The sequence below is a fragment of the Crinia signifera genome, chromosome 19 (assembly GCF_055691185.1).
Source record: "Crinia signifera chromosome 19, ASM5569118v1, whole genome shotgun sequence".
Lineage (NCBI taxonomy): Eukaryota > Metazoa > Chordata > Amphibia > Anura > Myobatrachidae > Crinia > Crinia signifera.
Window position 1 is genome coordinate 47,937,302 of NC_139226.1, and position 26,781 is coordinate 47,964,082.

Here is a 26,781-nt window from a genome sequence, read left to right on the forward strand (position 1 = left end):
CCACATGAAACACATAATGTACAGGCTGGTCAGAACTGCCATGACATTGACAGAGCCTCTACTCCTAGGATTCCTCAGATTCCACAGAATTTTTGGCTGCTGCAATTATATCCATTTGCTGAAGGAAAATTTTATTAATGTATTTTTACAGAGAAATTTTAACCTGAATAGAAAAGTCTCTGCATAGGGGAGATGAGGTAAACCATAATTGGATTGAACATCTTCTGTCCGGGGACATCCCCAAAGATGACGTCTAGCCACTACAAATTATGTCAAAGCTTTGGCTGATGGAGCAATGGTGTCAAGAGAAGACCAACTCAATTCTTCTCTGCATCAGGTCTGTACTGATTATTAACTGATCCCCACATACACACTTTCTTCTCATAACGAGCAGGGCCCCCTCTCCACATGTGCTTAGATTTAGTTTATACGGTATCTCAACCACCATAATAAATACGTCACTTTTCTGTCCCATGATGAAACCATCTTTATTTACCATGTCCTTGTCCTAAATTGCCTTGTACTGTAAGTCGATATTTTACTTTCCAATGGACCTCCCCATGGGTCCCCGCCGCTGGTCCCCAACACTTCAGTGTGTATAGGCCTTTAGATCTATTTGCGGAATCCCAAGTTTCTGAGTGATATATGTTGACACACGCCACGTTTTGTGACTGAGGTTTGGTCCTCCCCTGCTACATGAACGGTGGTAAATTATTGTATAGTTCTCTTTCCATGACAGGACTGCTGATATCTGTCACAAAACTGCTATAGTGGAGTACAGTCCAGTTTCACTTGTAACTTTAGATGTTTTTGCCATAATTGAGGCGCAAACTGTCGTCTACTGCAAACCACACTGCTTTTTCTCCAAGAAGTTGAGTAAATACTGCTTATTACTCTGTTCAGGCGAGCACTGCAACCTTGCTCTGTATAGAATTTACTTAGTACACATTTTTACACCTTGAGAGTAAAGTCCATACACACTGAACGATTTTCCCAGGGGTGGGCGACTATCCATAGCAGGATGCTTTGGAAAACCTAATACCAGCAGATGAGCGGCGGGGCCAGCGATGATGCGGGAGCGCACATCAGCGCTCACCGCTGCCCTGTACACACTGGGTGGCTTTTAAGATGAAAACAGCTCAGATGAGTAAACTTTTAGCTCAAAGTCAGCCAGTGTGTATGAGCCTTTAAGCGTGCCATAAACTTATACGATTTGGGCCCTCTTCACCCAAAAACCCACAGATCGGGCCGAGAAATCGGGTGAAAAGTGGCCAAATCATATGTTTTGATTCCGATGGAGAATCAGATTTGTTCACTTGCCGGGGGTCGCATATGATACATCGGTATGCTTAAGGTCTGGTTGCCGAGGTATCACATGTGATACTACGGATAAGTGTATGGGGGCCTTTAGATTGTAACTTTTGTAATGAGCAGGGCCCACTCTACCCACATAAGCACCTTTGTTTGCCCTGGACATTCCAGATATGTATGTTCCCATTTTCCCCACAGCATGGCACGGTGGAGCACAGTGTCACCTTGCAAACCAATGAGATTTCCAGTAATAAAGGCTTCTCTTATCAGACACCTGTCTCTGGTTTTCTGCGTGCTATGCTTCAATCCCTCCGTTTTAAGGTGTTTTTTTTCTACTTTATACACTTTAGTGGGTTTGAATCTCTTCTGGCCATGTGCCCGGCTGTAAACGATACTCTGAAAGAATCTACTGGCACAAGCTGGGATTTCAAAGAGTTATAAAGAGACATGTTAATCTTTACATCCATAGGACTTGCAATGTCAGAGCTCTAGCCGCACCTGCTGGAACAACTGGTTTCACTTAAACAACAGCCAATGGTCAATTCATTAACAACTGAAAGCAAAGTGTAAATTACATACTTGTGGTATTTTCAAATGTGTTAATGCCTGTGCGCAACGAGATGGATTGCAGCTCCCTGTGCTACGGACTGGATAACACCACGAGACAGTCCTCTCTGTCATTATGGAAATTGGAAAAGTGTAATTAGCCGACCATTACATTTTCCTGCGGTTACGGATCCTGTAGAAAGAATGTGTGTGCACCAGGAAGCCATATCATTTTACATATATTCTATACATGTTTTGCCAAGGTACATAGGTTTAATTCAATTTTATATTTTTCTTTTTACACTTTCAAAATAAATCCACCGGTACGAAGAGCCTCCAATGTAAATCTACCAGTATATAGAACCCCATCGTGTCTATTCATTAAGGGGTTAAGACTAAAGCAAAGTAGTGGTGCCTGAACCATATGTTCGCCGTATACTGCTTTTAACAGCTGTCTCACTTGCTGGAAGCAGCTAATGCTATAAGCCGAAATTGTGCTTCCCGAACGTGGCTCCGATAGAACAGTACAAGACATGATCCTAAGGGGCATTATGTCAAAGAAAAGATCAAACTTCCTGTTACTATGCTGACATCCACATAGCAACCCCCCCCAAGGATAGTACCAAGGAAGGGGAAAATGAGCAGGTGGCACAACCTTCGTCTTAACTGAATACAGGCAACAATTTATTTAAAGCCGGGAGCGCTTAACCTAATACCTGTAGCAGGTTACGGTAAACTAGCTACAAATATCATTCACAACCATAAGCAAAAAATGTTATGAGCTTATGAGAATTGAATATATATATATATATATATATATATATATATATATATATATATATATATATATATATATATATATATATATATATATATATAGCGAAAAAAGATGTGCAGCACTCCAACCACGATCGTGAAGAAATTCAGGCTTTATTCAACAACGTTTCAATATCACATCGATATTGTCATCAGGTTCTGATGACAATATCGATGTGATATTGAAACGTTGTTGAATAAAGCCTGAATTTCTTCACGATCGTGGTTGGAGTGCTGCACATCTTTTTTCCGCAAAGTGAAGGCACCCATGCAATACTGCTGAACGGAGGTAGTGCCTGGCTATTTGGATTTATATATATATATATATATATAAAACAGGATTGTAAAAAAAAAAAAAAGTAAAAGAAAAACCAAATATTTTTGGTGTAAACCAGTGGCACCCAAACGGTGTGCTGAAAAATAATACTAATGCCACAAGTTGAAAAAGGAGCCACAAGTTGAAAAAGATTTAGAAACTGTTTTTGGTTTAAAACATTTTTTTTATTTTTTTATTAATGTTTTTGTTGAAAAAAATGGAATCCTGCTTATTATAGAAATAATGTGGGTACTTGTTTCCTAGCACGGCCACAAATCTTATGGATCGTGTACCTTTAGTTAAGGTACACGATCCATAAGATGGACCCGATTTCCTTTGAAATCAGGTCCATTTGGCCGGCTAGGATAAAATATCGGGGGCATTGCGTCGGTCGGGACCGTTAACAATGGTCCCGACGCGACCGACGCGATGCCCGCGATTTCCCCATAGGCTTCAATGTTAAAAAATATTTTAACATTGAAATCGTGTCGGGAAAGGTAAAATATCGGGGGCATCGCGTCGGTCGGGACCATTAACAATGGTCACGACGCGATGCCCCCGATTTTTCCATCGGGTTCAATGTTAAAATATTTTTTGACATTGAAATAGTGAAAAAATGTGAAAAATGTGAAATGGGCCAATATGACCCATTTCACATTATAGATGTCCCCGTCGTCACCCCACGATAGACGCCAACCCGAAGCGTGGCGAGCGCAGCGAGCCCGCGAGGGGCGGCGGTGCGCGTCCTCCGACCTTTTCATTCCCCTACTATCCACGTCGGCGTGGAGTTGAGAATAGAATAGTGTGGCGAGCGCAGCGAGCCACCGAGCCCGAAGCGTGGCGAGCGCAGCGAGCGCAGCGAGCCCCGCGAGGGGACGCGGATACCTTCACAGTTATACGCGTCCCCTCGCGGGCTTCACAGGTGTCCGTGGCGACGCGGACACCTGTGAAGTCCGCGAAGGGACGCGTTTACCTGTGAAGGTATCCGCGTGCGCTCGCCACGCTTCGGGCTCGGTGGCTCGCTGCGCTCGCCACACTATTCTATTCTCAACTCCACGCCGACGTGGATAGTAGGGGAATGAAAAGGTCGGAGGACGCGCACCGCCGCCCCTCGCAGGCTTGCTGCGCTCGCCACGCTTCGGGTTGGCGTCTATCGTGGGGTGCGGTGTACGCCGTTAAATTTGGGGGGGGTTGGGAATATTTTTACATTGAATACAATGTAAAATCGGGTCCCAGGGACCCGATTTACATTTCATTAAAAAAAAAAATCGGGTCCAAAATCGGTCGGTCGCGACGATCGCATCGCATGCGACCAAATCGCATGCGATGCGATCGACCCGATTTTTCCGACACGACCACCCCGATGTAAATCGGTGTGGCCGTGCTAGGAAAACAAGTACCATAGAAGAGGTGAGGGCTGCCGCGTTGCTCCACGGGGTGGCGGGTGATGTGGCGATGGCCGCCGAGTTGCTCCGGGGCACGCGTGCGGGGGGGGGGGGGGGGGGGGGGAGGAGTTGCGCCCCCCGTCTAGTGCACACATGCCATTAACATAAATACATAGGTGGGCAGTTTGCATTTAAATAAATATACATTGGTGGCAGTGGGCATATAAAATATATAAACATTGGTGGGCAGTGTTGGCGGTAGCGTATACATTGCTGGTCTGTGCCAGCAATGCATAAATTAGCGCCAACACTGCCCACCAATGTATATTTAGTTATTGCACAGGCCAGCAATGTATCCATTACCGCCATCACTGTCCACCAATGTTCATATATTTATATCCCCACTGCCACCAATATATATATATATATATATATATATATATATATATATATATATATATATATATATATATATATATATATATATATATATATATATATATATATATATATATATATATATATAATATATATGTAGAAAGAAATTAGAGAAAAAGCGCAGATATGAGCAAAGTGTAAAACAAATTTTACTAAAAGTGCAGGCTCACATACATCATAGATAACAGCAAACAGCTTGCCACAGTGATATCCAACACGGTGCACCAACGACTTGAATAGCCGGGACCAGCCTTTTCGCCGCCGCCGCCAGGGCCTCCGTGGTCAGAAACTCCAAAAGCACAACGTTGTCAGTTTAGGCCACGCCCAACCGGTTTCATCATCTGGGGACTTCGTCAGGGCCCCTGACGAAGTCCCCAGATGACGAAACCGGTTGGGCGTGGCCTAAACTGACAACGTTGTGCTTTTGGAGTTCCTGACCACGGAGGCCCTGGCGGCGGCGAAAAGGCTGGTCCCGGCTATTCAAGTCGTTGGTGCACCGTGTTGGATATCACTGTGGCAAGCTGTTTGCTGTTATCTATGATGTATGTGAGCCTGCACTTTTAGTAAAATGTGTTTTACACTTTACTCATATCTGCGCTTTTTCTCCAATTTCTTTCTACATGTGATTGGGACAATTAAAGCTAAGGTCTGGCTTTATTTGGAGAGAGCTGCACTACATCCTGACCCAAGGACGCACTCCTATTTTCTGAAGCTTGTGGCTGTGCGCAGTCTGGATCTACTATATATATATATATATATCCCCCTTGGAATTCAAACCCAACCCATTTATAATGAAAGATTTTCAGCAAAGTCTTTCACCTCCTGAAAATCTCTTGCTCTTTGGGGAAAATAGCTCATTCTCATTGTGTACGCACTACTTTGGTGAAAGATATATCTATAGGCCCATACACACTTGACGATTTTCACCTGAAAATCGTTCAAAACAGCCGTTTAGAGCGATTTTCAATTGAAAATTGCCTAGTGTGTATGCCCCACAGATTGCCTCCTAGCGATGATGCGCGCTCCCGCATCATCGCTAGCGAGGTCCCACGTCGGCTGGTTTTACCAGCATGCCAGCGATGATGGATGGTTTTTTATCCATCATCGCTGTATGTGTACGCTGCACGGGCTGAAAGATTAACCACTTTCAGCCCGTGTGCCGCCCCGCCGCCTCCCCCTGCTCCCTCCCCCCTCCCCCTGCTCCCAGCACGGAGACGGAGCAGGGGGGAAAAGAGACTCACTGTCACTGCCGTCTGCCAGCAGCCACAGCAAGCCCGCCGCCACGCAGCAGCTGTCGGTCCCCCCTGTCACCGTGACCTGTCCTCCTCTCAGCACTCGGTGCTGGCGGCAAAGTGCTCCCAAGTGTCCCCCTGCTGACGCAGCTTCACTACCACCAATGCAAGGTGTCCCAATATATATATATATATATATATATATATATATATATATATATATATATATATAAATAACCACTGACACCAATGCAAGGCTTCCTAATATTAATATATATATATATATATATATATTATATGTGTGTGTATACTGTGTGTATATATATATATATATATATATATATATATATATATATATATATATATATATATATATATATATATATATATATATAGATATATATATTATATAGATATATATATTATATCAATATATATCTATATCTATCTATATATCTATATATCTATATATCTATATATCTATATATCTATATATCTATATATCTATATATCTATATATTATATATATATATATATATATATATATATATAGATCCGGTATGGAATCCCGACCGCCGAAATCCCAACAAGGGGGACGTGGATTGCCCCCCCTTGCGGGCTCGCCACGCAGCGGGCCCGGTGCCTCGCTACGCTCGGCGCGCTAATTTATTCTCCCTCTATGGGTGTCGTGGACACCGACAGAGGGAGAAAGTTTCAGGATTTCGGCGGTCGGGATTCCAGCGTCGAGATTTTGACCGCCGGGAATCCGACCGCCGGGAAATTAACCGCATCCCATATATATGCCCACCAATGTATATTATAGCGGTAACGGCCAGGGCGGCGTTTACCTGATCGCTGGGCTCCCAATATACGCAGCCCAGCGATCAGTTCTGAATCAGGACCCAAGAACAGAAACGCACTGAAATTAAAGGGCCCCTGCTCCCACTCTTGGAATATAAACCCCGCCCATTATGTAAATATCCTTTTATAATGAAAGATTTTCATCAAAGTCTTTCGCCGGCTGAAAATCTCTCGCGCTTTGGTGAAAATAGCTCAGTGTGTACAAACTACTTTGGTGAAAGATATATCTTTCAGAGATTTTGGCAAAGTCTTTTGAAATGAAAATCTTTAAGTGTGTATGGGCCTTATCAAAGATTTTGGCAAAGTCTTTTGAAATGAAAATCTTCAAGTGTGTATGGGCCTTAAGTGAAAAAAAAAACACACTTTTCAAAGAAACACACACAAGATGCCCATTAACACCACCCAAGCCACTGGTATTAAACATTTACGTCATTGGTTCAGCTTACTGAAAGCAAATGAAATCTTACCATGGGGATACCTTATATAAAGCTTTTTTTTTTTTTTTAAATATGAAATCATCAAAAGTGGATATGGAAATAAGTTTAATGTTTCCAAACACACATTCTGCTCAAGTATATCGATTATAACAAACCGTGTCCCTCTTACCGAAAAGTAAAAGATTTTGAAGGCCTAAATATTCTCTGTAAAAAGCGGCATAAATGTTGTCACTATACAATTTTTTTCCTTAAATAGCTCAACATATATATTCAATGATAATGGCTGTTAAACAATAACCAAATGTGTTCATTATAAATCTACCAGCGTTCTCGACTGCTAATAAAGTGTAATAAAAAAAAGGGGGGGCTATAAAGTTTTAACAATGGTTTCAATTAAAACGGACAGTTGTACTAAACAGGTGCAACCATTGTTTCTATGCTTAATTTGTTGGTTTTTAAACTATTTAAATACATGAAAAATACTGTAGTTCAGCAGTTCCCAAACTGTGGTGCCTCATAGCCCTTGACCTGGGTTGGTGGTCCAGGACCAGTTCAAATTATTTGTGATCAATGTAATGAGCAAAACCAATCTTGTGGCTTTCAATCACAAAACATGTGGACAATAAGAAGAAAATTCTGTCTCTCACCATGGCCCTTATTCTGATCGGTGCGGCCGGATCCGAATATGCGGCCAGCACCGTGCGTCCTAAACCCCGCCTTCCATACGGATCGCCAACTCCGTCCGTACGCGGTAAGAAGCTGTCCGAACAGACCGCACGTGTATTTCTCATGAATACACCTCCTCCATCTCAGGGAACCTCCCCCATCATTTGATGGTCGCAGACCATCAAATGCAGGACCGAGTGGCCAGGCAGCTCCCGCAACCTCAGACCACACGGACATTTCTCCGTGCAAAAGCAGGGATCTGGGCGGGCAGCTGACATCCGGCAATGTCATATGTCCGCCCCCTACACGTGCGTCACGGCCGCATTACCATACGTACGCCCAGCGTTTGCATGGGAACGCCCATGAAACGCGGGGTGTAAACATATGGTAATGAGCCCAAACAGCCCTTCACACCCCTCTCCACCCCCTGTACGTAGCGTACACATTTCATGCGGAATTTGGCCGTGCGTCCCGCTCGCACATGCGCAGAGACGCCTCTGCACATGTGCAGACACAAAACATCGGCGGCACGAACGCACACGGATATTACCGCACCAACCAGAATAAGGGCCCATATTACTGTACCTAAGGGTGACAAAAATAGAATTCATTTCATTTTATATTTGTCTCTGAGTTTATTGGTAACAAAACTTCTGTCCTAGTGGTGCCGTGAAAAATGTTTTTGATACTCGTGCGCTCCAAAAAACTTTGGTTTAAAAAAAATTAAATAACTGCTGTAGTTAATTGAAAAGAACTATACAGTACCAAACTTATATAGGAACTAGTAAAAATCCCATCAAAATAACAGCTTTTACAATGTAGTTTCACTTTGAGCTGTGACAGTTTTTAGCCCACAAACTCTCACCCCCACCACCTATCTGCTCCTCCTACAATCTCTGTCTTTACATCTAACGCAAGTTTGAAAGAAAAAAAAAACAATTTCCCTGCAAAAATTGCCTTCACTTTCTGTTAGGACGTATTTTAACACACAAAGGAGTCATTTGAACTGTCGAGTGGCTTCTAGTGGTCACCGGCGGTACTTCACCTCATAGAGGTGAGGAGCATTTACAGATATACATTGTATAGATAGATATATAAAGAAACGGTTGTTTGGCACTCTGACAATGTATATCGCCTGGGTGTATAATAAACAGATACTTTGACCTCAGTTTCGGGAAAAAGAAAGCACAATAGGCGGCACTGGACTTCAAAGTTATATATAGAGATGCCAAAAAGTATGATGCCATCACAGATGTCGATGGGCCGTTTCAAGGCCTTACAGCCTTTTCATCAGCACTTGTCACTTTCACCTTTGTATTGCCTCGTGTCCTGATGAAACGGCCCGTCGACATCTGTGATGGCGTCTCAATATATACATTTTAATGACCATCGAGTGCCGCCTATTGTCTTTTCTGAGGTCAGAGTATCTATTTATAGATCTATACATTTTATTTGAATTTGCTTTATCATTACTACCTCTTATAGAGGAATAAGGAATATATCACTACCAGTCAACCGCCTAGTTCGGAAAAAATTAAATAAAAAAAAAGGTATTGTGCGTTCTACAATGGGTTTATTTAAAGTTACCAGTATCCAAAAAGTTCAACAAATAAATCCTATCAATGGAATTCAGGAAAGAAAAAAAGGCTTGGGAAAGGCTTTGCAGCATTTACAACCCAAAGAGAGAAAAGCATCCAATCAACTCCTGTCATTTTTCAAACTTATCCTGTGGCATGGCAGTTAGGGGCTGATTGGTTTATCGCTCTCCATTTTATCAGTTTTCAAGCTTCGTACATCTGGCCCTAAGGATCTTATTAACATCCTATATCCGGTGTCGTCCTGAAAATCTATTTCAAGTGCTTTTATAAAAATTGAATGCTGTGTATACACCTATGTAATCATCACGTGGTAGGGACGATGGTCGTGTATAAAGACGTTATAGCTGATAACGTCTTAAAACATTCCTACAACACAGTTGGATGTGGAGGTCACATCTTATGTACTGAAACTGATGACCTCCCAATCCCACAGAAGAATGTACACACAGCTATTTGTAGCCGCATGTGTACGGTGTCACACGGGGTCAAGCTGGGTACCCTCCACTTGGCTGATCGGGGGCGTTTAATCCGATCAGCCATGTGATCTTTAATATGTGTACCCAGCTTAAGTATGGAATTTAGCATCGCCTTCTCGTAATTCATGACAAACAGAAGTAGCAGGAAAAAGGGCTGTGCTCATGTTTTACTTTGTTAACATAATGCTGCTAGGTTATTAAATAATCCTAGCCATCCTAACAGGGAACACAGTCATATTCCTTTTAACCCTTTGGGTGCAAAGGGAATTTTGTCAAGATAGGTGTGAAAATAGCCAAGCAAACATTTGTATTCAATATAATAACCTGTAATGTTTACCTCTTTATATAGGAAATATATTTTTATACAATATTTTAATTTATATAACAAATGTGAGACAATGGCATTTTTAATGGATATTTTGGACGTCTTTCAGTAACTCAAAAGGGTTAAATTACTGTAAAATACTTGTAAATTTGCCTGACACTAGAAAACACTGTTCCTAGTCTTTTCAGGCTGCTCTATGAAGTAGCGGATAAATAAGGTCATGAACACATTAAGAATACTGAATACAAAGTATTATCAATGATGCAAAGGCGCCACCTAGTGGCTGCATGGCCTTGTAACACAACACCAAATCTACAATTGTAGCTTGAAAAATAAAAAAACATGAATATGCTTCAACCATACACACTACAGGTTATCACTCACAATATCCCTAGGAAAGGGGCTTCTGAGCGATATGGTTCACAGTATTATCTACCACGTACACTCAATATCATTAACAACAATGCGCACTCCCGCACACTGTTAACAATGATTGATGTCTTCTGAACATGCAGGTTAATTTGACTATATAGCCAAATGACCTGGCGGTTCAGCAGGTCCCAGTGACATCACTGAACAATATTGGCGCCCAATGTCGTTCAGTGTGTATACACAACATCGAGACCCGCTGCAGATATTGTTAATTATATCAGCTGCGGCCCCCTTCATTTAGTATGTAAGGGGCTTAAGATTAGAATACTATTCCTCAATGTATATGAGAGGATGATTGAGAAAAAGCATAGAAATAGCTTACAACTGATAAAAAAGGCTTGAAAAACAATAATTGGACCTTTGGCTGTCCTTGTGTTTCCCCTCCTATGTCCCTATAGATTTTAAGTTGCAGCAGGGTCCTTTAACCTCCAAGTCTGTCTGTTACCCAATTTGTTTTATCACTGTCTACTATTGTAAAGCGCAAAGGAATCTGCTGCGCTATATAAGAAACTGTAAATAAAATAAATAAATACATGTGGTTACCTCTGGTTTAGAATCAGCTATGACAGTATCATGCTTTCCAGGTTTTGACGTTTCAACATCCATCGGTTCGTCTTCACTGTCGCTCTCCAGAACCTTTGCAGACTTCTTTGGTGCACGTTTAATAGGAGATTCGACATCATTATGCTGGGATGTCCCATTTCTCTCTTTTAAAGGATGTTCATTGCTAAAAACGTAAAGATTAATACAATAGTGCAAACTGAAAGATGCATTCGTTTTAATCAGAAATTCAATGAACACCTAAAATAACGTGATACAGGTTGAGTATCCTGTATCCGGACATCTCTTATCCGAATTATTCCAAAAACCGTGGTTTTTGGAATCATTCGAATATATATATTTTTTTTAACCCCCCCCTAACCCTCTTTTCATACTTACCAAGTCCCCGGGTGTCCACAGCAGGCCTCCGGCATCTTCTCCAGGGTCTCCAGCGGTCCCAGGAATGCATTGCGCGAGTGTGCGTGCGCGCGCCGGTGACGTCACCGGTGCGCGTGCACACTCGCGCAATGCATTCCTGGGACCGCTGGAGACCCAGAGAAGATGCCGGAGGCCTGCTGTGGACGCCCAGGGACTGCGTGGACGCCGAGGGACCACCGGACACCATCAGGGGACAGGTAAGTATGCCTAAAAAAAAATATTCCAAAAACCGCAAAATTCCCCTATCCGGAATGCTCGTGGTCCCGAGCATTTCGGATAGGGGATACTCAAAATGTATTCACGTATAGTTACTGATAATGATCAATCATCTAGGGCAGACTAGACTGGCCATGTGGTACTTAACTGCTATCAAATTCTGTTGGGGGAATTCAATTGTTTTTCTGGGTATCTATCGGCACTATTCAAGTCTTGCTCGGATCAGATGCCCATTCGCTGCAGTAGACACAATTCAGCTCATAGCCGCCACAGGTTGTGAGTGGAAATGTGTGAAATATGCTCAAATAGTACTTTTTATAGGGCGCCTATTAGTTTAGTCAGCTGTTTTAAGCGGTATAAATTGAAGAGTGTACAAAACTATTGAATTGCAACTGTGGAACCCATTATTAGTGCGATTTTTTTTTAAAAAATACTATGTTTCCCACCTAAAAAAGGTAATAAAACTCACTAAGGGCCAGATGTATCAAGCTTCAAAAAGTGATAAAATGGAGAGTGATAAACAACCAGCCAATCAGCTCCTACCTGCCATGTTACAGGCTGGGTTTGGAAAATGAGAGGTAGGAGCTGATTGGCTGGTTGTTTTTATCACTTTTCGAAGCTTGATACACCTGGCCCTAAGGGGTAAATGTATGAAACTTGGAGATGTGGGATCTATCGCATAAAGTATATGGAACACTGTACTATCATTTAGGGGCTAATTATGTATTAATCTACACGCAGCTCCAGACTGGCGGTCCCACGGATGGGAGTCTGAAGAAGATTTAATACTGAATTGAAGCCATATCTCTGGCCACATAAAAACGCCCTATAAACTGCAATACCGGAGATAATATAAAAACATTAATAACAGTCTATGCAGATACAAAATAAACAGCTTTCTGTGGATAGGATCACTCAGACTGAAAAGTCACTCATCCCCCAGTCTAGACAGGCCGGTACATCGCTACTATTGTTGCAAACCCCTAATAACTAGAGGGATACGGTCATTAGGTCTAGGTCGACAAGCATTGGCTCAACGCAGCAAGGTCGACATGGATCTAGGTCAACAGTCAAAAGGTCTATATGGGGTTTTTCACTGTTTTTTGAGCCGACAGGCGGTATTTCATGCCCTACCATCCACTAGGGCATGGGTCCTCAAACTGCGGCCCTCCAGATGTTGTGAAACTACAAATCCCAGCATGCCTTGCCACAGTTTTAACACTCCCTTTTAGCAAAACGGTGGCAAGGCATGCTGGGATTTGTAGTTTCACAACATCTGGAGGGCCGCAGTTTGAGGACCCATGCACTAGGGCGTTGTGGGAGAATAAAATGGTGTACCCGAAGCATAGCGAGCGAAGCGAACAATGCGAGGGGATGCGCTGCACTTTAAACTGTGTCCATGTTGACTGTGTCGACATTTGTGTAAAAAAACAGTGAAAAACCCCATGTCAACCTTTTGACTGTCGACCTTGCGGTGTCGACCTAGTTTTTGTCGACTAAACGATCCCAACCCTAACTAGAACCGCAGTTCTCAAACTGTGGGTCCTGGCCTTCTCAGGATGGGGTCAGGACTCCATGTTGCTGACCATCAGGCCGATTACTTTTCTAATCTCAGTCAGTGATTCAAGGAGTCTGAAAAATCTGTTGAATTGTCTGTTATGTCAGACTCCTCCCATCATTTTGTGCCTCCACAATGCTGCCATGTATGTGCTGTCTGCTGAATACACGTGTCATGTGATGACCTTCTGCAGTAACTTGCTGGGGTCCTGCCATTTTTATTGTCTGATGGGGTCCCAGAGCAAAATAGTTTCAGGACCCCTGGACTAGAACATAACACTGTCAAAATACCATTATATAAACTATAATTTACAAATATAGACACAAGAGATTTGCAACAACAAACAATGTAACAATGTTTCTCGCTACACTGGTTGAAAAAAGTTTCTCTCTTAAACCCTTTACATGTGGTGAGATAATGGCCAATTTTGACTAAGCAATATTGACTAGATGCACTGGAAAAACCGAAGCAACTATATATAAGCACACTTCGACCTACTTACACAAACTGAGGTCAACAACAAGCCCATAAAAATCGAGTCAACACCACAGCCATTGATTGCATACAGTATCTGTCATTGTTTTATTCACAATTTTTTGTCTTTATCATCATAATTTATATGAACTATTTCTTTAACCTTCCATATTTCTTTGGAAACCATTCCTTACAAAATTTTAATAGTAAAAGAAATAAAATGCAAAAACTAGTGAAACCTTACAAATACGTTTTCCAGGTCACCCGACAGGTGCACTCATTACTGCCATTTAAAAAGATCCACAGGTGGAGCTAATTATTTCACTTTATTCTGTGGGGAGACCTGCAAAACATGCGCTGTGTGGGGTTCTGAGGACCGACTTTGAGAATCCTATATATCCTATTATCTCTGATGCCGCTTCAGCCTATTAAATTGTCTGAATATTGCCATTAATGACCATTATTCCAATTACCAGCCGAAAATGGACCCACAATCGGGCGAAAACACATGGGATCGGGGAGAAGTCCTTGAGCCCATATGTTATCGCAGGTACCGGTGGCTACTTAATGGGGTTTATGCTTCACGTGCCTCGGGCACGCAAAGTATAATCCCTGATAAAAGCAGGTACGGGGAGAGGGAATGCCGGCATCGGGGCTAATAGGATAGCCCGTGGTGACATATTAGCAGAGGTGAATCACTGCTGCTAATAGTATATCTCCCCTCAATGTCACGAAGTTTCAAAACTCATTTGCTTCCAAAATCTATCACACTTCATTATCTCATTTCAAAAGGTTGCACTGAGGACACTTGAGAATATAACGAAGCAGCAAGCAGCTGTTAGTGATGCACGGTATAGCTTCCAACGCTAAAGGAGCTAGGTAGCAAATATTCAGCACCGCACTGAGTGTCTAAGCCAAGGCTGAGCCAATACCAGGAGCAAGGTTACCACTGCACATAAAGAAAATTTCTGCTGTCTTTCAGTGTAATTTTGGTTTAGTTCAACTGATGCAAATCTCATCTTCTTAGAAGATACTGTAAGTTGTTATATCTGACTGATCGCTTTTTCCAACCCAGCAACAAGCAGTAAAATATATATTTCGTTTTTTTATAGATAGAGATTTTTTTTCCCCCACCGACCCTCGGAGAGCACCGAGCAGGCAAGAGCTGGTAAATGTAAAACTAAGTTTGCATCCAGGCTGGTTATGAATAGGTGAGCTATGCACTAAGAACAATTCCTGATTAACCATCTGCAACAGTAGTAATTATCTGTTGTACATTCTTTCATTGCAACTACAGTCATTTCAAAAAAAAAAAACAACAAAAGAAAACATTCTAATAACTGGGAAGGCAAAGATCCCACGTTCCCAAATCCAAGCTCCCAATAAATGAAATCTATGTTAAACATATTATTATTTATTGATATGGCACCACAAGGGATCCACAGCGCAACACAATACATAAAGGAGCAAATAATGATTTGCAATACAATTTAGTGCAAGTGCATGGTAAGTAAAGACAGTTGCATCTGGGGACAGGACACAGAAGCAATCATTAGGGTGGCAGACATCTATATAGTCTAAGAAAAGCACATGAAGAAAGAGGGCCCTGCTCGTGAGAGCTTAGTGTTTACTCTAGGTTGTTTTAGTAGAGCACCACTACACGCCCGTTTAGCGGCGCCCTGCTAAAACAACTGGGCCTGTCCGTCCGCACTATCCAGAGAGCTCAGGGGAGGCCTGACGTCTACGTAGGTGCCGGGCACCCCCCTAAATCAAGTGTCGACAGGCAGGCCCACACACCCGAGTGATGGCGGCGGGCGGGCCCACCCCGCTGCATTCAAAGTGCCCCCTTTCCCTGGAGGGATCACTAAGATATTACAATTACTTATACATTGAATAAAATAAAAAAGTCACCATGAATTACACCTACACTATAACCTATACTCCCAACACAACATTCGCTATTCACAAGATATGTGCCATCCACACGCGTTACTCACTCCCATTCATGATTGCAGGACTTTCTTTGGGCTGCACCCACTCGGTGGAATACCCTCCCACACTCACACACACACACACACACACACACACACACAATGAGGCTCTCCTCCAGTCTTCAAACCTACAAGCACTCCCTGAATACTCACATCTTCAGGCAAGCTTATGAAATTCCAGAACCACCCACATACCTTTATAAACCTTTCTTATCCAGTTACATCCCCACTGTACAGTCCACACATATCCTCACTTATTTTCTGTTTCCCTGCCCAACAGTGCTGTGACCATATCATACAACCCACCAAGAACCTTTGCAATCTGGTGGACCTCTATGTAATAGATAACACCCGTCTATGTGTATCAATGCTTATTTCCCTAGAGTATAAGCATGCACGCAGGGCCCTCCTACCTCTGCCTGTTGGTAACTACCCACTTTGTTTGATCACCATTTTCAATTGTAAAGTGCAAGGAAATTTGCTGAGTTATATAAGAAAATGATTAAATAATAATAAAAACCTAGTTCCGGCGAAAGTCCATACTTACATCTGATCATCGGAACACTTGGCTTTGGGAGAATCATGTTTTTCGGACTTCCTTTCTTTCCTTTCATCTTTCTTTTCTTCTTTCTTTTCTTCTTTCTTTTCTTCTTTCTTTTCTTCTTTCTTTTTAGCTGCGCCTGCTTTGGGCTGAAAAAATGACCTAAGGAAAGCAAAAGAACTGTAATTATTAAATAGTTACCCATCTATAAATACGTTGCTACCTTTGAGCTAAGTTTTGCGCAAGAGAATATTCTAAATCAAAAACAGTATATTCCCGATGTATGTATTTAAAATGGACAACATAAATCCATGTACACAATGGACGCTCTGGTAAGTTGATGCAGTAATAATGTAGAATATAAAATTATTTGCAAACCGAGAGGAGAACAGAAAACAGATGTGCAGACGTGTGGCAGCTCCGTAGTTGGATGCAAGAACACAGAATTCTAAGCAGCCATAAGAGTGCACATGCCATCACCTGACAAGAGGAAAACAACAATGCAGATAAAAGGATACAATGGGGTACTAAATCGTAAGACAACACCCAAACTGCACCAGCTGAAGAATATATAGAAGGTGCCACAAAGCAGACACTCTGAGTGGCAGGTTGTATTTGTTTGTGATTACAGGGCATATTTGTTTTTAGGATATATTACCTTTGCTCTTCATGAAGATAATTGATGCCTGACCTTTTCTTATACAAATTATACGTTTGTTTATCTATTAGTTTTATGTCTGGTGCTTTGCACCCACTACCGTGATCTGTTTTCAAAGAGTGATAACTAGCATTTAGATTTGTGATGTCTCACGTTACTGCAGCTGTCTCTGGCAATCCCTTTTCTGAGTAACATGAATCATATCCCACATGTACTACTTCCCACGTGTACCGGGCTTTTTATAAATATGAAACACAAGCAATGTAAGTGATGAAAGATGGAGAGCATACTCAGATAGAACATTGTACTGTACATACTGCATATGTGTTTATCATAGTTCTATCCTACTCCACACGGCATGGCACTGCACAACTGCTGCACTCTGGCTGGACTGGTAGAACAGGGAAATAATAGATAACCGAGTGAGTCCAGCAAGGAGACAGTGGATTATTACAGGGGCGAGTCCACAGATTATTACTTATTAATTTACTAGTTAATAGCCCTTCAAAATGACCCAGCTTGCTCAGGACGCCAGGGCCGTAACTACCAGTGTGCCAGTGGTGCCTTGCTCACAGCAGATGAGGTAACACCACTCCTCCTTCAATCTGCCTCTGCACACACGGTGGAAATTTCAAATGTGGCGCAGGCCACCAACAAATCAGTGCTCGTGGTCTGGCTGCTGGACCGCTAGCTCTGATTGGCTCACAAGCCAGCGCTATATTTGAAATGTCCACTGGACTCACCAAGAGGGGTGCAGGGTCATGCTCTCTGCTCTCTTCCCTTCCCAGTCCCACCGGCTTCAACAACAACAGCTTGATGCACTGCTCTCCCCACAGCAGCAACAAAGGTGGCGAATGCCGCTCTGGGCTGGACTGGTAGCATAATGTAAGGGGCACATTACGTTACATTATGGGGACATAATGTGAAAAAGCCACTACTGGGGGCATAACGTAAAAGCAGAAGTACTGGCGGCATAACAGTGTAGGGCATAATGTGTAATGGGAACTACAGTGGGTAGCATAATATGTAATGGGCTAAATTTTTTGCTATAGCTATGCCAATCCCCCCCCAGACCAGTACACTTTTAGTGGTGCAGGGTCAGCTGTCCACCCGCAGCTGCACTCTGCATATATATGGCTATGGGGCTCGACATGGGTGTAATGTGTACACTGGCTGCAGCTGCTACCATTTTCTCTCAATAGTAAGTTTCAGGAGGATTTTTTTTTTTATATACACATACACAATGTGTCAAAAGGGCTTCACCTGGAGCATTGTGTACAAGTGGCAGTACTGTGTGGTATAATGTGAATCGGTACTATTATGTGGCCACAGGCCTTCCCTATAAAGAAAAGCCCTACATTTTTTGTGTGTACCTTAGGGGTGCACTGACCCTATCTGGAGGATGGGGGGGGGGGGGGGGGGGGGAGGCACCAAAATGTATAGTTCAGGCCCGGCACCCCCCAGGTATGCTAGCACCAGGGGAGTTGTAATTTAGCAAATTCTCGCTTAACTACAACTCACTATGGGGTTTATTTACTAAGATTGGAGTTCAATTTTATATGGGATGTTGCTATGGGAAACCAATCAGATTATATTATCTTCTAGAAGGTGCTAAATAAAGAATAGATGCCGATTGATTGTCCATATCAACTTCCCATATTAAATAAAATTCCAAAATTAGTAAATATACCTCTATGAATCAGTCCCAATATTAGGGGGCAATTTCAGTGTTTACTCGCATCTACAGCTCCAGTCTCATTTGTCAGACGATATTCAATTGTTTTGCTGCTGGACACAAGTTACTGGGTGCCTATTATTGCATGTTGTGCCCAAATGCACCGGATAATGCAACACCCTCTACAATCTACTGGGTGTGCTTCTCTAGGGCTGGATTCCACTCTCCAACTCAGGAGGGTGTGAGCATCCAAACAATTGAATAGCTACTGGCATTTTAAATGTAGAGGGTTATCAGCTACAATGAAAACAGTACTCACCAAAAGTAATATTTTATTGGAGTTAAAAGGAGTCAAATCAAGTTATTCCCAATCCCAAATTTCCATTAGTGCATTGCTTAATGTCACACAATTGGCTTGTGATGCATTCCGCCACTCTCCGCATGCATTTCAACATTGACGAATGCCATATGCATGAAGGTTTACGAAAGGACAGATCTTGCGGTAAGAGCCGTCCTTTATGATGATGGGAGTTCTGCGTTTAGGACCCAGCATCCCATATGCGCATGTGTCGAGTATTATGGGTGCCGCGGGGGTTGCTGGGAGGGACTGTGTTGGCCCTCTCTCAGCAGGGATTCATGATAGAAGCCCATGAGCTTCTACTGTATAAAGCAATGTTGGTCTGAAAATGGCATTACCCACCGCATCCAAGCACTGGAATGTATCGCATTACGGGCTTGGTGAATCCCGCCCTCCACTGCGCTGACAGGCCACTCACCTCCTCTGATGTGAGTGGCTGACAGCTGTTTCAGCTGCATTTTTCCCCCAGCCCAAACCCTCCTGTCGCAGGTACATTGCCCTGATGCCATCCGCACATACATAGGGGTACTGCAGTCTACAGTCCGGTGTGCCAGAGCTCAGCCGCAGCTGCTGTGGTTTCGTTTGTCACAGGAGCTGACAGGCTGGCTGTAGGGGGAGGAGCGGCTCCTGTCACGCTGTTCTCATGTGCGTGGGGTCTTACATATTATGCTCCGTGCTGATGGGGGGGTCCTGCTTTGTGATTGGGGGAGGGGAGGGGGGGGTTGCCCACCTGGGGCCACACCCTATCCTAGAAAAATTCCTGGAGTGAACAATAGACGCTTGTCTATTGTATATTACACTCATATAGACAGGCTCTCATTGTCCCAGGAAAGGCAAGTGTGTATCAACCTGGTTCATGTGTTTGAGAGAGGGCTTAAGGAAACTACTGTTGGAGGGTCACTTGTACAAGGGGATTCGGTATGGAATCCCGACGCTGGAATTCCGACCGCCGAAATCCCGACAAGGGGGGGACGTGGAGTGCCCCCCCCCCCCTCCGCGGGCTCGCTTCGCTCGCTATGCACGCTAATAAATTCTCCCTCTATGGGTGTCAGGGACACCCACGGAGGGAGAAAGTATCGGAATTTCGGCAGGCGGCATTCCAGCGTCGGGATTCTGAACGCCGGGATTCCGACCGCCAGGAAATCGCCTGCATCCCGTACAAGGATAATGTGCTTAGCAGTTGAGAAATTATATGGGATTTGGTATCCCAAAGCTCTAAACTCCATTATTATCACCACAACATTCTTTAATTTACTGGGGCATCTGTTCCCCCATTACAGAGCAGAACCCCCCCCCCCCCTCCCATATCGCAGAGCAGAATCTACAAGACCAATCTACAGTATGTAGAAAATTTATCTCAGTATTTTTTTTATTGCAAGAATGTTTTGGACTGACACATATACCCCTTTTGCATGGCTATGCCAGGTCGAACCTGGTATATAGACAGGGGTTCATCCCAGGAGCGACCCGGCATTGCAGGTGAAGCAAGAAGCCGGGTCACGGATCTCATTGGGGGGCAAGGACGCGTCATTGGGGGCGGGGGAGAAGGCAGCCCTTGGAGAAGACGCTGCCTCCTCCCTATAGTGTGGATCTGACCCGCGACGCTTGACCAGAGTTAAGCATTCACACTGCACAGCAACCTGGGTCTGACCCAGGATTAACCCTTCTTTTAACCCGGATTGCTGGACCCAAGATTATTTGTGTGATGTGAAAGGGTTATTAGGTGGCATTAAGGGCAGATGGAGGGTTTTTTGACAAAGACTGCAGTCTTATCTTTGTCTTGTGCAGCTAAGGCCCTGGCAACATTGCAGCAGAACCAAAAGTGTATAATCCTGTAGTTTATTTGACCCCAGTTAGATTTGCTAATCTTGAGATAACCATTGACTCAGATTTTCTTTTGTGCGCGTCATTTTGGATGTACCACCGTTGTGATAAACTAACTCTCCATGTACTGGGTGCTGTGTGGTCTGGAAACTGTGACAGTATTTGCAGCCACATACTAAGCAGAGAAGTTTCTAAATTGGACTTTTTAGGGGGTGAAAGGGGGTAAATGTTCCACCCATTTTGTTAAATGAATTTCAGTATGCACTCTCTGCCAGTGTTCACTGTTGGATATTACACTTGTAAGTTGGAAAAGAAGGGACCACAAGTTATGTTGCATAAAGTGGTGCTATACTTAATAAAAAAAAAAAAAAAAAAAAGAAGGATTATGAGAGACTGACAGACAGGGAAATATAATTAAGAGAAAAAGTCACCAAGACTTACTTTATTGTTCGCTGCATGGCTAAGACAAGGTGAAAAAGTTACGTCAATTTCAGAAATCCCTGTTAAAAAAATAAAGTAAAAAAATAAAACAACAAATCATAAACAATTTTACCTTATTAAACAATATTTTAAGAGCCACATTTCCTGTTAGCAGAAGCAAGCAGGGAATGTGCCCGTACTACAAACGTCCTGTGCTTCACATTGGTCCCCACAGCCACACACACACACACACACACTCTAACCCACTCTATCCATTATATACACATTATTTATTTCTTAGCAAACTACAGAGGTTACTAAACTCAGTCCTCAAGGCACCCTAACAGTCCAGGTTTTCAGGAGAACAATACTTTAAAACAGGTGCCTTAAGGTGCATACACACTAGACTAACGACGTGCACCAGAACAACCACCTTTAACAATATTTACGTGCATATTGCCTAGTGTATACGCACTATATTGATAACGATGCACACTCCTGGGAGTGATTACAGATAGCCTCCATCATCTGAACATGCAGGACAATGAAGGATATCACTATTGAGAGCCATGCTGCACATTTCCCCACTCAAAAACCACCCCCCTCCCTCACCCCCCATGTACATCACTGCCAGCATTGTCAAGTGTGTATGCAGTTGCCGATACCGGCACTCCACGGGTCCCCATCACCGCCGATAGTGCACTGGTTACACATCGTCTGATGTGTACAAAGCTTAAGTACCTCAGTCAATTTGATTTAAGCAGCTGCACTGAGCCATGGCTATGCTTATAACTTGAATCATTAGGGTGCTTTGAGAATGAAGTTTGGGAACCACTGGCAAACCAGGATTTCACCTAAAAGCAACACACAGGGAAAATGTTCAAAAGATTTTTTTGTTTTGTTGTTTTAAACATAGATAAAAGCACAGAGGTGTCTTACGTCTGCAAGTGCTGTAGAAATCTTTCGATGGTTGGCGACCATCGAATGATTTCCTCCCTACACGCAAGCTGCAAATGGATGTTTATGCAAAATAGCCATTTGCATGCCTGCGGGGGATGGCGCCGTGCGGGGGGCTGCAAATTTCAACCAGAATAAGGTCTCATTACTTTCCGGACAGACCCTGTATTAAGGCAGAGCAGATGGTGCCATCAGATTTTTTCTCTTTGTGGCAGGGTACAGTGTATATAACTCCCGTCATCATATTACTTATGCTAGGGGATGTGGTCAGTAGGTCGACACAAGCATTAGGTCAACATTGAAAAGGTTGACATGAATTTTTTATTTATTTTTTTAAAGGTGGTTTTTCATACTTTACTATTCAAGTGGGCATAGAGGGAGAATATAAGGTACTTGTTTCCTAGAACGGCCACCATCGGGGGTAATCGTGTACCTTAACTTAAGGTACACGATTACCCCCGACGGACCGGATTTCTTTTGAAATCAGGTCCATTTTGCCGGCAATGGCAAAATCGGGTCCATCGCGTCGGTCGGGTGCATTAACATGGCACGCGACGCAACCGATTTTGCCATAGGGTTCAATGTTAAAATATTTTTAACATTGTAATCGGGAAAAAAATGGGAAATGGGCCAATATGGCCCATTTCTCATTGTATATGCCCCCCCCCCATTGTGAACGTCACTCCATGATTGACGCCAACCCGAATCATGGCGAGTGTAGCGAGCCCGCAAGGGGCGGCGGTACGCGTCCTCCGACCTTTTCATACCCCTACTATCCACGTCGGCGTGGAGTTGAGAATATAAAGTGTGGCGAGCGCAGCGAGCCCGAAGCGTGGCGAGCCCCGTGAGGGGACGAGTATACCGGTGAAGTTATACGCGTCCGCTCGCCACACTTTACATTCTCAACTCCACGCCGACGTGGATAGTAGGGGTATGAAAAGGTCAGAGGACACGTACCGCCGCCGCTCGCCACGCTTCGGGTTGGCATCAATTGTTGGGTGCCGTTGAGGGGGTTAAAATTGGGGTCTGGGGAGACTTTTTAATTGAATCAAATGTAAAATAGGGTCCCAGGGACCCTATTCACATTTCAATCAATGTAAAAATCGGGACCATCGCGTCGGTCGCGTCGCACGCGATGCGATCGATGCGACCGACCCGATCAACATTGGTGTTGCCGTTCTAGGAAACAAGTACCTTATATAATAGTGTACCGCGTCTGCGATGCAGCACAGCCGATATAGCTTGCAGATATATATTGGTACATCTGGCCGTCTGTACGGCTACCACACTCTATATGCTTGCCCAGGAGCAGCCGACTGATGTCGCTAACAGATCCTGTGGCCTGGTATGTCCAACGGCGCATTGTTAAGGTATATGCACAACACAGTTTCTGCAGAACACTTCACCAAATCATCAGAGATGCAACCAATTGGATTTTAGCTATTATCGTCTAGTGCAGGAGTGGGCAATTATTTCAGCTGGGGAGGAACTAAATACTTCCAGCAGATATACTATCCAGCAGATATTCGAGGGCCGCTCTCCAGAAATAGGGGGTGTGGTCACTCAAAAGGGGGTTTGTCTTTAAATGTATTGTAGCACATCATATACCCCTTACGCACATTCCACACACCTGCCCCTCTTTAGATATTCCAAACACCTGCACACCAGCCTTGAAAAATGGTGCCTATTGCAGCCCTATGCAGTCATGTCAACTCACCCACCCTCGGCGGCGGAGCTGCGGCTGTAGTAACATGCGGGGGGCAGCTGGCGGCCGGGCGCTGCTGTATTTGTGTTCGATGGGGGCTGTGTGTGTGTGCGTGCGGCATAGTCCTGTGACCTTTTGCGTATGTGGTGGGCACCTGCTAAGCACACAGCCGCCATCGGAAACACACACAGCAGTGTCGAGCGGCGGGCCAGTCAGGAGCTGTTTGCGGGCCGCATGTGGCCCACGGGCCGCCTGTTGCCCACCCCTGCTCTAGTAGATGCTAGAAAAATGATTATTAGAAACTGATTGATTGCTTTGGGCGATATCTCTCACTTCTGCAAAGAAAATACTCCCATTTTAGCAAGTTTACCTCTATGTGTGTACTTCACATTCAAGTGTATGCCTCAGTGGGCTGCTATTGTTGCAATCGCTGTTTTGTCACTGTCCACATTTAGCACAAAATTACTTTAATATTAATGTGCAGAGTCTGTACCCAATTTTTATATTTTTGGTGGTATCTCGTACCCTACCTCTACTTATCATAACACAATCCCCACTTCCTCGTCTGGCAGCAGCTATTCAATTGTTTCTGCCGACAGGCACTGCAGCGTGATTTCTGGTCGAAGCGTCCTGAAGTGACGAGTGCTATTGCTCAGTTTCTCCTTTTCATCAGCGACTAGAGATGGTCACTGATGAAAGGGAACCTCTGCCGGGGGAGCCGCAGAGGTAATCACCTGGTTGCAGGAGCAAGCACCTGCGACCAACGATCATAAGGGGGCTAAAAACGGTAGTGCGCACCCGGCAACTTCTCACCGGTGCGCACTCCAATCGCTGGCAATGTGGTCGCTCATTGTACCTTTACACAGCACTGTGATGGCTATGAGGAGAAGGAGGCCTCTGATGACGTCAGCGGCCCTCCCCACGGCAGGGCAACGCCTGCTCTTTCCGGGACACTCCCCAAAAGTGCTGAGTTTCCACCCCCAAACGCCCACAGGGTGTCAATCACCCTGCAAACAGCCAGCGATGTCTATCCATTGCAGACAGTTATCGCACAGAGGGCTCACGCAGACACATGTGTACCGTATGCATGCGCGGCCCTCCGACAAGCAGCAGGGCTGGCATCCAAACCTGAATCTGTCCCTTGGTACATGGATCCCTTAAGCTGGATATTCACTGGAGTGATATCGGGAACAAATGTGCTAGGGACCAGATTCTGTGAACGACTGAAAAGCCACATACACACCAGGCAATAGTGAACAATATCGCTCAGAAATGGGCTTCTGAGCAATATTGTTCACAATATTGTCTAGTGCATACACTAAAATTAGTTAACGATGCACGCTCCTGCGCGTCATTAACTATGATTGATATCATCAAGATATACAGTACAGGTCAATTTGGCTATATAGCCAAACGACCTAAGCCAAACGACCTATAGATTATCGGGCCCCGATGAAGTCACTGAACGATACCAGCAGCCATATAGCGTGGTGCATGCGCTGCTCAAATGGGATTAGCAAAAAGCACAGACACAACTACAGCAAAAACAAAACACAAAAAGCATTAACAGCCACAGCAGAGTGCAAACCTGCTCCCACCCCTGTCTGAGCTCCTCAGTAGTGACCACAAGTCACTGCAGAGCAGTTGGGGAATAATACAACAACGTACCAGACATACAGCACAATGGTCTATCCAGTCTCCCGGGGGCAGCTGCCCACTTAATGACTTCCCTATTAGTATATAAACACAGCCATGGGCATCATGCACACCGCGCGCGCTGCCAGCCCTGCCCCAGCAGCCGGTGACAGGCGCCCACACTCACCGGGTACCGGCGCCTCCAACCACGTTAGTTATTTCGCGCGAAAAACAAACCCAACAGCATCGGCTCCCGCCCCCTACCCCCGGCATCAGCGGTGCCCTATCCCGAGCAGCGGCGGCGGCAGCTCCCGACCTATCCTCAGCGGCAGCGGCCGATGCTTCCGGGATGACGGACGCACGAAGCCCTGCCCCTGTGTGGTGGTGGGAAGCAGCGCAGCAAGAGCAGCAGCAGTCACATTATTATTATCCATGTCCTGCACTCACATTTCTTTGTTGATAAAGATGGGGCCGGACCCTATATGATTATAACATTGATTACAGGACCCCAGCAATTATCACAGCAGATTGCTAGTGCACAGTAGCACTGCAGAGACACAAAGCAGAAGTAAAGTGACAGCAGTGGCATCAATAGTGACATAAAAGTGCTGGCCTCTCCTTAGTGATAGGAGCCAGGTGATGCACTATTTTACATGCAGCCCTTGGCTTCTGTCAAAGCCTAGGGATGGACATCGGAAGCCCACCATCATATGATGCATACCCTCCAACTATACCGATTTTGCCGGTACAGTACCGTTTTTTAACTAAATCAAAGTGTACCGAATGTACAGTATTTTGGTAACCGGCTCCTCCGACTCTGGGATTTGTAGTTTCATTCACAGCCGGCTGCTCTTCGGGGAGGGTCAGGGGGAGTGGCTGGCCAAACTACATCCCCCAGGGGGCTTAGGGTGCCAGTGGGCGAGTTCCGCTTCTCCAATCACACGCCGTTTTG

At 44.3% G+C, this 26,781-nt stretch overlaps 1 protein-coding gene across 4 annotated transcripts in view; it reads right to left on the reverse strand.

The window, feature by feature from the left end:
- Positions 1-26,189, reverse strand: part of LIG1 (DNA ligase 1) — a 68,229-nt gene extending 42,040 nt beyond the window's left edge. For 2 of the 4 annotated variants that reach the window (XM_083162532.1, XM_083162530.1), the window contains exons 1-4: positions 26,017-26,189; positions 21,554-21,612; positions 16,604-16,759; positions 11,383-11,566 (exon numbers count right to left, since the gene is read on the reverse strand). In XM_083162532.1, the coding sequence (XP_083018658.1) occupies positions 11,383-11,566; positions 16,604-16,759; positions 21,554-21,570 (357 nt within the window). In that variant the 5' untranslated portion in view covers positions 21,571-21,612; positions 26,017-26,189. The remainder of the gene's footprint in view (positions 1-11,382; positions 11,567-16,603; positions 16,760-21,553; positions 21,613-26,016) is intronic. The other 2 variants (XM_083162531.1, XM_083162533.1) reach the window with 2 other exon arrangements.
- Positions 26,190-26,781: the final 592 nt, after the last annotated feature.